The 13,833-nt window shown below is 53.2% G+C and overlaps 1 protein-coding gene across 8 annotated transcripts in view; it reads right to left on the bottom strand.

The window, feature by feature from the left end:
* The window catches only part of LOC121362488 (DAB2 interacting protein), a 150,799-nt gene that overhangs the window by 9,134 nt on the left and 127,832 nt on the right, over positions 1-13,833 (bottom strand). For 7 of the 8 annotated variants that reach the window (XM_041484045.1, XM_041484044.1, XM_041484040.1 and 4 more), the window contains 6 exons: positions 11,723-11,867; positions 9,319-9,463; positions 6,127-6,363; positions 4,457-4,658; positions 4,120-4,298; positions 1,712-2,585 (listed from right to left, as the gene is read on the bottom strand). In XM_041484045.1, the coding sequence (XP_041339979.1) occupies positions 1,712-2,585; positions 4,120-4,298; positions 4,457-4,658; positions 6,127-6,363; positions 9,319-9,463; positions 11,723-11,867 (1,782 nt within the window). The remainder of the gene's footprint in view (positions 1-1,711; positions 2,586-4,119; positions 4,299-4,456; positions 4,659-6,126; positions 6,364-9,318; positions 9,464-11,722; positions 11,868-13,833) is intronic. The other variant, XM_041484043.1, reaches the window with a different exon arrangement.

Below are 13,833 nucleotides of genomic sequence, written 5' to 3'. Positions count from 1 at the left end.
TACACTAAGGATGATGAAGAAATCTAAATGCTCAGTATCACTTGCAGTGATGTTCCATGGCCAGTGAGCTACAATCACATCTGATGCCTTTCAGTCCTGGCCTGGGCAGTGGCAGTGCCTAAATATTTTCCAACCACATTACAAGGAAGTCACTCTTCAGCTATTTCCCCTCCATCCTGCCTGTTATAAGCTGCAGTAAACAGTGAGATGAACACATGGGATCTGCATGACTTGGTCATTCAAGTTAATGACTTGGGAATTCAAGTTAACAAATTGGAAATGTCAGAAACTTTCTCCTTCATTCCAATCTCTCGATAGAGAAACCCAGTCAGAACAGGAGGCTCGAACAGAATGTCAGAAGGAATGGGGACTGGTTTCATTTCCTCACTGGGGTCGGGGGCTTTCCCATGCCATCTTCCAGTCTGGTCTTCTACCTCCAAAATTTTGAATCAGAAGCATCAGACGGTTCATGAGCATCACTGGCTACAAATCCTCATGCTGCCAACATGCAAATAAAACGTGCAGAGTGAGGGTGGGAGAGGCTTCTGAGACTTCAGGTCTGAAGAGAAACTTCGAGAGGACCACAGGTGTGGGTGGAGGAATCTTCTGCAAAGAGAACCTGGCCAGGGCTTTCCGATGGCCACCTGGAGAATCCTTGTCTTTCAGGAAGAAACCCTGCTGCATCCAGGCCTCTGCTCGTTGCACAGCTCTGTGCCCTCTGTCCCTAACGAGCATTGATTGTGTAACACAAAGGCTGCTGCACAGCGCTGCTAATCCAGCGCTTACGGATCGATACCGGAATCACGGAGCGGCCTCAGATGGGAGCATGAACAACCTCCTGTGAGCAGCACTGACCAGGCTCCACAGCTGCACTGAGGGCTGGAGAAGGGCCTGAGATAACTCAGGCTCTGGGTGCAGTGAGCTCTTGCTGCTTGTGCAGTTTCTGTGTTTGCTTTTCTTTACAATTCTCCTTTTAGACACAGAGGCCTTACGGTGATAATGTTCTGCAGGGCTGGTTTTGAAATGTAGAGTGAATAAATGAGGACTACAAAAACCGTTTTGTCCATGCCAGGACATCCAGAGGGCCTTAGGCCTGTGACCTACTGCCTTCCATTTTACCTCCACGGACAGTGGAATGGAATTCTGCGCAGCCCAGCATGTGGTCTGGGACTGGGATCACTGCAGAGCTCTGCACAGTGGGAATGTCACTCCGGGCTCCTTCCTCCCCACTCCTACGGGAGGGCCTCACAGAGCAAACAGGAATGTCCAGGAATGCCACGGCCCCACTGGGACTGGAGCAGCAGCAGGGAGGCTCTTAGTTACAGGAGATCAGGGTCTGTTCCAAGCCTGGGAGATGGCACGGGGTTGGCTATGGCATGGGATGAGAGCCTGGGCATGGAGAGGCAAAGCAGTGACAAGATGGTAGCGCAGGACAGCGGCATGGCTGCCATTGCCCTCGAGCCTCTGCCACCTACCACCAGTGTGCCACGTGACAGACACCGGGAGTGGACGCTGCTCTGTGTTCCTGTCCCTGAGGGCCCCTGTCTCAGGCCAGAGGTGCCAGAGCCAAGGTACATCCCCACAGGCGATGCCACTATGGGGTTGGCACTGACGTGGCAGCTCAGAGCCACATCCCCTCCCATGGCAGCAATCTCCACGGGTAACCCCACCTGGCCCCTTCAGCGCCAGGGTCTGGACAGCCCGAACTCACCTGTTTGTGCATCGTGCGCTGCTTCATCTCGGGGCTGTCACCCTTGGAGGAGGAGGACTGCTGCCGGAGTCGCGCCCCGCTGCCGGGCCAGTCGGGCGATGAGGACATCATGCTGCCGCTGGAGGGTCGCTGGTACTGCACCGTGTTCAGCAGGGAGGGCGGCGTGCGGCCGCGGGTGACGGGCGGCGGCGGCGGGGGCGGCTGGTCGATGCGCCGCTGCGGCCCCGCGCTGTTCTGCCGCGGCATCGTGGGCTGGCCGCCCTTCTCGGTCAGCGACAGCTGCCGCCGGGCCAGCTCCCCCGGCCGGCGCGAGAAGTCCTCGCCGGCGGCGGGGCCAGCAAAGCCGTGCTTGTTGGCCGTCAGCTCCTCGCTGTTGCTGTGGGAGCTGAGCGAGCTGTGGCACTCGGAGCCGGAGTCGCCCAGGCCGCGGGGGGACAGCGGCAGCCCGGCGGCCATCTGGTACACGGGGTTCTGGAAGGACAGCGGCGCCAGCAGCTGGGGCCGGCCGGGCGCGCTCTCGCCGCTCGGCGTGGTGGGGGTCTGGCCCACCCGGCGCACGGTGGCCATGCCCGTCACGCTGTTCTGCTGAGTCCGTGTGGTCCATACGCCCTGCAACTGCCCCAGCGACGACTGACTGTCATTGAGCGAGTCGGCTGCGCCGGGCGCGTTGGCCCCGCTGTCCAAGAGCCGATTGTCCTGCAAGTCCACCATGGACAAACTCTTGCTGCCATTAGACATCTGCACGTCGGGCTCATTGGCCTCTGAGTAACTGGAGCTTCGGGCAGGCGAGGGCTGGGCCCCAGCAGACCTTGTGACAAAAAACAAGTCCTTGTTTTCAGGGGTTGGAGATGGTAACCGTGTGAAATCTATCAGACTGCGGGGAAGTCAGTGCGTAAGAAGAGGAAAGGAAAACAAAACAAAAAAGAAGAGTTGTGAATGCTGCACCAGAGCAGGAAAACGAAATCACTCAGAAATCAGGGTGGCGCAGCTGTGTGGGACAGGGATGGGGACAGGGACCGGACCCAGCCCTGGCAGGAGCAGGGACAGGGCTGGCTCAGCCAGGGACAGTGTGAGGAGTGGGGAGGGTGCTGTGGAGCCCTGGGCTGGCCTGAGAACGGGCAGGTGAGGGCAGGTGAGTGAGGGCAGTGTGTGCACACAGGGCACTGCACTGTCACCAGGCTCAGGGACACACTCATGGTGGCCGCTCTGCTCTGGGTCAGTGCGTGTCACCCTTCCTGCTCCCAAAGGCTGTATCCATGCCAGTCCCGTGCCCCTGCTCTGTACCTGGGCAGCAAGCTCCTGTGGGCACACTGGCCAGGATTTGGACAGCACAGAACACCATAGGGCTGGGTCCACACCAGGCCTCCCAGGTCAGTGAGCACTCACACAGCAGAGCTTCCACCTGACAGCTGAAGGTTATCCCCCCACTCCTGCTGCAATGCACATTCATACAATATTGATTTCTTGGGGATAGGAAGAAAGAGCTTTGCAGTAGCTTCATGTGAATATTCTGCTGATCAAAGATGGTGCATTGTAAGCAAGTATTGGGAGGGAAGCATATTGTCACAGATCCTCCACAGCATTGGATTTAAATAACTGCACCTCATGCTGGGAGGCACTAGAGATGAAAGCTCTGATTAGAGCAAGTCCAGTGCCATTGCTGCCTTTCATTCCTAATTACACTGTTAAATATTATGCAGTTTCCACTTACAAACTATTTTACTAGCACAGTCTTTCTGTTTGTGGGGGCTCCATTTCATTTTCCACAAACAGAAACATTAGAGGTCTGCAACAGCCTCATCCTCCCCATGAATGAAGCTCCTTACTTAATCAGGCTAAAAAGCAGATAGGTGACTGTGCCTGTGAATCACTGCTCAGCAGTGAAAACTCCCAGTATTATAAAAACTGGACAGAGTAGACTGAAATTCCTTGTGAGGTTTCTACAGCTTGGATAGTTCCAGAACTATCCAGGTTTGGATGTCAGTGCATTCAGCACACACCCTACTTCGTATAAAGATGGGCGAGGCCAATCCTGAACATCTCTCATAGCCCTTAACACCACCACCCATCACCTCGAGGTCAGCACTAGCAGACCCTCAAGTCCTCAAAGGATGAACACTTTGCTTCTGCAGCCACATCTTAACACCTGAGCCCAGAACCACCAGGTTCCTCATTTCCCAGACCACATGCCCAGTTCTGGCTCTCAAAGGGCCCAGGATGGAACCATGGACTGGCACCACCACCCACTGCTCTCTCCAGAGTCAGAGCTGAACCACATCCAGCATCACTTCTGCAATGGGAGAGCCTGGTCAGTGCATCAGGCAACGCCACACTGCGCTGTCCTGCCTGTCCCTGCATGGCTGTTCCGTGTGTCCCTGGTGCGAGGCCAGGCCCCGCTGGTCTCTTACCCAGATAAGTCATTCTCTATGACCATTTTCTGCAGCCCTGCAGAGATGCTGTTGCCAGCACTGGGCGTGGAGGCGGCGTGGTCGGCCGTGACCGACACCTGCACACAGGCCGGGTTACTGAGAGCGGCGTTGACGTCCCGCAGGATCCGGGGCAGAGGCCCCAGTTTGGTGGCAGTGCCCTGGGCAGAAAAGAGAGAAGAATTACCACCACCATCCTGTGCTTTTATATAGAGAACTGTGGGCTTTGCCAATTGCTGCAGAGTCTCTTCAGAGAATCACATGAACAACATTTTCTCATCTCCTGCCCCCAGAGATGTCCCTGTCATCCCCTGGATACCTGCTCCAGCTGGGAAATGACTTCCCAGAGTAGTGAGTGCAATGTGGACAGTTCCCGGCCCAGGTCAATGTAGCCCTCAAAGCCAGCTGTGTTTGAGATGGTTTCGGGATTGGAAATCTCCAGGAGAAATCTCTGCATGTTAGTCCATTCATGTTCCAGGAACTGATTCATAAAGGACATGTATTCCTCTTTGCTGCCAAACCTGTTGAGAGAGCAACACAGGTTTCAGTTAAATCCAGGGAAAAAAACTGCAGTTCACAGAAAGGGCAGGTATAACACAGCTAAGAACCTTCTTCTGACATCTGAACCCTTCCAAGCCTTTGGGACCCCTGGGCTGTGAGCAGGCACCTGGGACACCTCACTGACCATGGAACCAAAATTAACCCCAGCCTGATCCAGCTAAGCCCTCATCAGTGTGGGATCTGCACATCAGGAACAAAGGCGAAAGCAGGAGAAACAAAGGAGTTCTTGGTAACCCAGTGTCTCACTGCTGGGTCAGGACACAGCCTCCAGAAACAGGACCTGTCACTGGAAATCAAGATTCTGTCACAGCAATCACTCTCAGCTGACTGGAGCTCAGTGACAGATGGGGGCAGGAATCCTGCACTCTCCAGCAATGCCAGCACAACTGCTCTGGGATCACCCTGGAGAGCCACCCCTGCAGCTGGGCCAGCCCCATTGTCCCCTCAGGCTGCCTGCCACCTCCTTCTGCCCTCCAAGCTCATCACCCTCAGTATTTTGTCTGATTTAGAGCACAACAGGGAGGGCCTCGTGGTTGGACCGTCCTGGCAGCAGCTGGTGCTGTGCCAGCGGTTCCATGGGACAGGCTCGGCCCAGTGCCATGCACAGGACAGCTTGGCTTGATCACTTCAGCTTGACTAATGTCAGCTTAGTTACAGAGCCTTTCCTGCAAAGTGCCGGAAATATGAAAACCCTTTAGTTAGGGATTGGTCAGGAATACAGAGAATTTCTGTCATCTAGTGTAACACACTTGTACATCTCCTGCCGGTGTCCGCGGGCGCGTCTGTGTGTTGCTGACTGTGAGTGTGAGCACTAAGCCAGTTTCCAGATCTAAGGAGCTTTAGATAGAAACTGTCCATTCATGTTTCAGAAAGCTCATCATTTTGTTATCAGAGCTCAGGATAAGTAGCTCAGAGCTACAGCCAGTGGAAAGATTTTCAGAAATCTCTCGCTTTGTTTCCATCAAACCAATGGGCTTAGTTAGAAATTGAAGGTGTCTCTGTTCTGAGGCCTTCCCAGTTCAGTCAGCTGCATTTTAATAGCAGGGAAGGTCCCAGAGCTCAAAGGAGGGGTGGAACAGTTCCTGAGCTCAGCACATCACTGCTGCTGATCAGGCTCTGGTCCTACATCTGCAGGACATCACAGGACAAAGTCCCCACTGCCACCCCGCTGCTTGTCCATGTGGTCAAAACAGCCTGTTTTCCTGCTCATAAAACACGTCCTGTTTTGGAAACTTCAATGATCTCCCTGACCTGACAGTGAGGGAACAAGTCCCAGAGAGATGTGGGGAAAAAGCCAACAGGAAGCAAACAGGCCCTTTCCAGCGAGGAAAGGAGTGGCCAGCGTGGGACTCTGTGCCGGCGCCGTGGCTCTGCCCACGCACCCCAAGGTTCTGTCCCCTCCCCTGCCCTGCCCACAGCCTGGCTTACTTGGCAAAGTTGGCGAGGTTCTGGGTGACCTTGGCGATGAGGGTCAAAGTGCGCGCGGTGCGGTCATCGGGGTACTCCTGGAGCAGGCTGAACAGGGACGGGGACATGATGGCCGGGCACAGGAACCGCAGGAACAGGGACGCGCTGATCAGGCGCTCGCTGATGTCGGGGCGGCCTCGGTTGCTGCACTCCTGTCTCCACGAGGCAAAAACTTCTTTGAGCTCTCTTGGGAAGACGCTGAAATGACAAGGACAGGCAGTGTCTGTCAGGGTTGGAGTGTCAGGAGTCTCAAACCACCTAGGGGGAAAAGCAAAGCTGCTCTGTAAAGCTGTGAGAGAAGCAGCTTCTATTGGACCTTATGCTGGATGCCAAGACCCCAGAAAACTGGGAAGACTGGGATATGAAACAAACTGCACAGAAGCTCTTCAGCACTCAGTGGCTGTGCCATGGGGTACTCTGAGCTAGAGGAAGCTTAGCCAGCAAGGAGAGCATCTCCTGAAGAATCACCAGCAGCACTGGAATCTCTGGCACAGCTGGAGCTTGCAGGGGGAGCTGTGCAAACTGTAATACTCCTGTTCAAGCACCTGGATCAAATCCCACTGTGCCTAGTACAAACACAGAGCCCCAGCGGAGTTACTCCAGCCTTGTAGCTGCACAGAGCTCAGCCTGCCTTTCCCGGATGCCAGAATCCCCTGGGGGCCAGCAGACGCTCACTGCAGCAGCCCTTATCGCTGGAGAACTGCTGCCTGTTCCTGCTCAGCCCTCCCCAGCTCCCTGCTCCCACCTTATCCTGTTCCCAGCATGTGTTATTTATTCAGCTGGAGACTCCCACCCGGAAGCAGGCTGGCACTGGGCTGGCCACTGGTCCTGGTGTCCCTGGCACACAGATCCCACTGCCCTGGCCAGGAACCACTCTGTCCTTGTGTCACACCTAGAGCTGTTCCCCGGGAGCAGGGGTAGCACAGCACCTGAGAGGGGTCAGGCTCCATTTCAGGCCATCTGACCTTCTGACACAGCGATGACACTCCATGGAAGTGCCTGGAAAATGCTGCCATCCCGTTCAGCTTCTGCTCTGTGCTGCCTTCACACTTTCACCCCTACGAGCTTTATTACTCTGAGCTCTACAGATAACATTAGCCAACGTCTTTGGCTGGATAAATTCTCCTCTGTCTTTGGCTTGATCCACACAATTGGACAAAACCCTTTCACTTCATGGTATTTGCCCAGAAACAGGAGAATCCTTTAAGCAATTTGAGGCTTGAATGATCAGGACAGGTTGTGCAGTGACTGGAGAGCAAACCCCTGAAATGCAGCACCCGCACGTTCCCGTCACAGGCTGGAGCCCGTGGAAGCTGAATTGTGTCACAGCGGATGGAATTTGGATCATTGGCTTTATGTGACAAATGGGCCCATAATTCATTACACAACTTCCCAGTAACGAGCTTCCACATGCTGAAATTCTGCTTACACTGAAACTTTCCAGATGTCCAAATTATGTCATAATTATAACAATTTTCGGTTATTGTGAGCCTCTTTCCTCTCCCTGACTCTCTGCACGGATGAGCACACACACTCCAGTGCTCTATTTAAAGCAGGATCGTTGGTTGTTGGGATACCTTGGCCAATCCCAACACTCATCAGCCCAATTAATTCCCAGGAACCGCTGAGCTCAAAGGACTCAGGGGGAACCACTCAGAGCAGCAGCTCAGCTGCTCCAGCCTTCCTTGGAAAGGCAGGATGACAGGAACAAACTTCCCGTGCATTCCTGACTTTCCCTGGGTCACTTTTCAAGTCTATTTTTAGAGTGACCTTTGAGTGCTACTTTGGGTATTTTTAGGAAGACATTAATTCAAACCATTATGATCCACTGCTGACTAGAAGTGGTGAATCCCTCCTGGGAGAGCAGGTAAACGCCACTCCTGAATCAGAGTTATTAATTGGCCAAGGATAAGGAATAAGACACCTGTAAAGAACCTGCCCTTTGTGTACCTGTGGTAGATAATGGCAGCCTGAGTAAGCCTCTTGCTCCTTGCTCTCCCCCTGAGCAGGATCAGTTCCCTTCCTGGCTTCCAGGAGGGCACACTCATTATCTTGGGAGATTATTTATAATAAGTTTTCTGACCTCAACACAGTGGCTAGGAGAGGAGAGAAAACAAGAAATCCTCATTATCAAAGACCTCCTTCCTCCAATACTATCCCTTGTTGATGCTTTGCAACAACAGTGTTGCTACAAATACATTAATTAAAAACTAAGCCCATATATTAAGCAGGAAGGCTGGAAATCCAGCAGTTAGACAAAAATGCTCCTTCTCTCATGATAAGGACCAAAGACTCTGGGTATGCTAGCAAAAACCAGAAAGAAAATATTTTTATTTCTCCAAGAGAGTCCCAAGACCATCTTTTTCCCCTTTGAGGTCACCTCTGCAGGCAGCAGCTGTCACAGACAGGGACTCTTGGCTCCTTGGCACAACAACCATCTCCTCAGCAGGATCCAGTGCCTCACACCAGCCCTTTTGGGATATTCGGGCCTGTCCCAACCAGTTGCAAGAACCTTTACCCTGAGAACAAACAACTCGGAAATGCCTCCAGCTGCATACCAGGCCTTGGGCCAAGGAGGCAAAGGGCTCCCATCACCCAGCAACCGCCCAGGGCTGCGAGAGAGAGGGGTTAATCCAGAGGAATGTGGGATGCTGAGCCAAGCAGGGAGAACAGCATCCTCCTCCCAGCTCCAGCGCTCTGCAACCAGAGAACATCTGCCCAAACAAAAGCTGCCTGTGCACCTCACAGGTGCCACAGCCTCTGCCTGCTGCAGGATTTCCGAGCTTTGCCGGATGCTCCTGGAGGTGCAGATCTGTCAGTCCCACCCAGACTGACTTGTTCCATGGGTGGAAGACCCAGGACATGCATGTCTGCCTTTTATTCCAGAATTTCATACACATTTGGCATCAAGTACCTCTGAATCAATCACACTTGGTGTTCCTTGCCTCCACTGCCCTGTCCCTGTGCCCCAGTGACCCCAGCACCTCTGAAAACAAGGGTGCCAGAGAATCTGGGAGGGTGCCACATGCCCAGAGCAGATACTCCAAACTCTGGCAGCTCCCCCTCCACGGCTCTGCCAGAGCCACAGACAGGTCCCAGCTCCTGCAGACTCGGCTCTCCAGGAGGAGGCAGTGCCACTCCCGGGACACCCACCAGTAGGAGTTGATGATCTTGCAGAAGGCCAGCTCACAGCACATCTTCAGGTTGCCCTGATGTTCGGGGAGGTCCGAAGATGAACATTTGCTGGGATCCACCTCACAATTTTCATCTGATTCATAAAGTGCCTTGATGAACTCCCCTGTAAAACAGAGTTGGAGATGGGTTTGGAGACAGGTTTGGAGACATGAGAAGTGCAGCCTTCAAGCAGCTCTATTCCTAAGCCCCAGTGCCCGAGCAGCTCCCTGGCACCCCATCCCCCTGGGGGAAGATGAGAGGGACACAAGAGCACGTGGTGGCCCCTGGGGCAGCTCCCAGGCTCTCCATGTCTCCAAGAGGACCCAGGAGAGCCCGGCAGTTCCTTGGGAGCTCATGACACACCCAGCACATTCCATCCTGCTCCCAGCTGCAGCGCTGTCCCTGTGGCTCTGGGATATTGCATCAGGGCTGCACTGCCCAGCACCTCCCTGGCCCCCCTGCACCAGCTCAGAGATGCTCCCTCGGGCTAATCCAGGAGGAAGGATGCTGGCAGGCCCTGTAATTATTGGCAGCATGGCCTGCTACTGCAGCCTGTGCCCTGGTGCTGACAAACCACTGTGATTCACAGGAGAAATAGGTAATTAAAGGAAAGAACAATTTACTTGGCTTATTTTGAGCTGAACACGATATAAATGAAGTTAAAATGCTTCCTTGAGTTTTCCTGTGCTCCTCTTTGCTGCCTGGCTGCTTATTCACAGGAGAAATAGGTAATTAAAGGAAAGAACAATTTACTTGGCTTTTTTTGAGCTGAACATGACATAAATTAAAATATTTCCTTGAGTTTTCCTGTGCTACTCTTTGCTGCCTGGCTGCTCCTCCTCACCCTTGCAGAGGCTCACACTGAGCTGCTCCACCAGCTTCTGCTTGTGCCACCTTTCACCCCAGGATAGCTGGGCACAGGGTTGGGGGGTCAGTCCTTCATCCCAGCAGTGACTGGGGAGATTGGGGACAGTGTGACAGGGATGAGGAGGCAGCATTTAGCTTGGGTGACATTCTGGGAGAACGGTTTGCTTTGGTTTTCTTCTAATTCCAGTTGGTTTGCTCCTAGTTCCCAACTGTCTTGGATTTTCCCATTCTGTTTTTTCCTCACTCCAATCTGCATTCCTTCCCTATTGCCAAAACAAATTTTAATTACATACTGGAGAGCCTCTCCAGTGTATTTTCAGCTCTGCCAGGGAGCTCTGGAGCTGCTCTGCTCGCCTGCAGGTGATGCCTGCTGTTCTTCCCTGGCCCCATCACCTGCTCCATGGTTCCAAGGACAGTGCCATGCTGCCCTGGGGCACCTTGTGACATGCAGGTGATTCATCTCCCTGGGAAAAGGTCACCCAGAATCAAACCAGCACCCCACAGTGAGCAGGAAGCCCAGGCTCCTCCTGCACGAGATGGAACAGGCCTGGCAGCACTGAGCCCCCAAAAGGGAATATTTCAAAATTCTCTGATATTATTAATCTACTGGCTTTTGAGAATTTTTATGAGTAATCTACTTACAGACTTGCCTTCAACCAGAAAGCATTACAAGGCAGAAATAAAGTAATATTTCTTTTGCTATTCTTGTGGGCTCTCTGCCTGAATTTGCTCAATTATTTCCCTTTCCTCAAGGTTTTCATTATTATTATTATTATTATTCTCTTAATAAAGTATTTATGCTTCTCTGCTCCTTGCTAAAATTATACAAATCCACTAGCAGGAACCCAGCATACTGAAAAATTAACACCTCAATAGAAACTCTGCTCATCCTGCCCTGGGATGTGGATCCAATGGAAGCTCACAGAGCTTCCACTGCAGCCTCTCCCCATCCTCGTGCTGTGTTCCCTGCATGCAGCAATTCCTTCCTGACCTGCCCAGAAGCAGAAGCTTCTAATTATTTTCATTTGCATCAAGAGAAGTATTTTTGGAGCCATAAACAGAGGCAGCACTTGGGAAAAAAAAAACCACCAGGAGGGTTCCCAGTGCTGGATGCTCCGGGAGGCAGCGCATCACTGCGACGTGGGAGATCTCATCTGACTCGGGAGCGCTGCAGGACCTGGGCAGCGACTCTGGGGGGGCTGCAAGGGGGAGACTCAATCAGCCCGTGACAGCCAGCACTGAGACAGGAGCCTGGCAGGCAGCAGAATGCCTTCAAACATCACTGGTTATCTCCTCTGAAAGCAGATGAAGGTGCCAGCTCTGTGGTCACCTTCACCTGGCAGCAGGGAGCTGCCCACTGTGGCCATGGCTGTGTCCAGGCTTGGACCTGCTGCCAGGGAAACCCTCCAGCAGGAAGATGCTGAGGGCTCTGATGGCCATCAGGGCTCAGGTGACATCCCCACCATGCAGCTTGGAGAACTTCTCTGGGGGAGAGCTGCCAACGCTCGGTACGTACCTAAGGCATCTTGTAAGTATTTCTGCCCCACCAGCTTCAGGTATTCTTCGATTGCTTTGGTGGCCAATGTGTTCTCCCTGAAAATGAGATGCTCATTCTCACCACAGCGATCAACTTCAGACATCATCAGGTCAGTCAAGAAATCCTGGAAAGCAAAGCCCATGGTGGGTCACCACGCACTGACACTGGTTCCACAGAGCTGCAGCTCCCCAGCCCAGAGAGGTCCCAAGGGACTGGAGGTGCTGCAGGTGATCCTGTGTGAACACACTGCCTCACCACCTGCCCAAACTGCCTCAGAGATGAGGAGAAACAAACCTCTGCAGAGCCTCCTCTTGCACCCCAACAAGGACTCACCCCAGACCCGCAGCTGCCTCTCCATCGGTGCCGCTCTGTGGCTGCTCTCGTGTCAGCCTCACATTCTGTGGGCAAAACCTTTTCTCCCCTGTTAAACACGGCTGTGTTTGGTGTCCAACTGCACTGGCTGCAAACCAGGGCCATGCTCCAATGTCATGAGTTGTGCCCAGTTAATGGCTGAGACACAAGCCTTAAATATGCACTGAGATACTCAAATTTCCCATTTCCTCCCTCTTCATGGAGACAAACAGCACTGACAGTGCCCATTTGGGCACATTCTTGGTCTGATGTGCACACAACCAAATCCATGGGATGTGGTAATCCCTTGTGCTGCAGAGCAATGGAAGGGATGAGCAGGAGCAGGCCCTGACAGCTGCCCCTGCATCAGTCTGGTCTCAACTGCAAATTGCAGAGGAAAACCAGAATTTTAGAGTGAGCTCCAGATCTGCTTCAGCCACAGCAGTCACTGAGCAGGGGTCAGGAGCTCCTGGGCACGCTGCTGATCCGAGTGTGCTGCAGCCAGGCCTGATCCAGGAGGAATGCCAGACACCTGCTAATGCTGATGCATGTTCTCTGGACTGCTAATGGGCAGAGCAGCTCTGCCTGGCTCCTCCTCGCTGCACCAGGTGCTGAGGTGTCACCACTCACCTGAGTGACAATGGAAAGAGGCCACTGGCACTGCACAAATCACCCACGTTAACCCTCTGACTGCCTCCCGTGTAGGAGACAGAGGAATGGTGACACACACATTCATTCACCTCCACAACCAAGGGCACCTTGAACGCCTTTCCATTAAAACAACATCATCTGTTTAGTAATAACCTTCCCTAAGAAATTCTTCATTTCCCCTGAGGGTCACAGCCCATTCCTGGCAGGGGCAGCAGGAGCACCCCAGGCTGCCACACAGGGTCCCAGGTCCTGTCCCTGATGTCCCCAAGCACAGCAGAGCTGCCATGGTCCAGCCTGTTCCAACCCACACTGAGGAGAGGGGACATCAGGTCCTACTCCCTGCCAGTGGCTGGATGGGAGCTTTGCACCAGATGCAACTTGCTGTGTTTCATTTTTCACATGGACATCTCTGCACTAAAAGTTTAATCAAGGTTCAACAAACAGCTTTCCCTGAACCCAGGAGGCCCAAATAATTTAATGCACAAACCCTCCATCACTGTGCCCCTGTCCCAGGCAAAGGCAAACCCTGGGGCAGGCAGGTACATCCCTGTGTAAGAGCACATGAGGAGGGGAGGTGACATCCCTGCAGTACCCAATGACCCACTGCTCCCACCTTTCCACAACACTCTGCGACCAACACACTGCCTTGACCTTCCCCCAAGGCCCTCCAAAAAAGCCAGAGGAGGAGCTCTGGGCTAAAAAAAAAAAAAGCCACTTCCATTATTTCTTTAGCCAGAAGATGCCCTTCCTCAAATCCTGCTACGTCTGCAGCGCTCCGGCAGCTGCAGAGGCAAAAATCCCTCCTGGAAGCAAAGCACGTGCCTCCCTCTGCTATTTTCTCTCATTTTGCCCTTTTTATCAGCCAAGCTGGAATGAAACTTTAAACCCTGCTCAAATCCCGTTAGCTGCTATCTGGGTAACTCTATCACCTTTATCTTCCCGGGGCTCTCCCAGGGTACGTTTCAATTCCAAGCCACCGCTCAGGCTGACACAAGGTGCTGATTCTTAATTAGCAGCCGCTGACCTTGGCTTTGCTTGATTCTCTTTCCTGTCACTTTCCCAACATACTAATTATCTCAGGAACACTG

The sequence above is a fragment of the Pyrgilauda ruficollis genome, unplaced genomic scaffold (genome assembly GCF_017590135.1).
Source record: "Pyrgilauda ruficollis isolate IOZ18807 unplaced genomic scaffold, ASM1759013v1 scaffold62, whole genome shotgun sequence".
Taxonomy (NCBI): Eukaryota; Metazoa; Chordata; class Aves; order Passeriformes; family Passeridae; genus Pyrgilauda; species Pyrgilauda ruficollis.
This window is presented reverse-complemented; position numbering and strand designations above follow the sequence as displayed.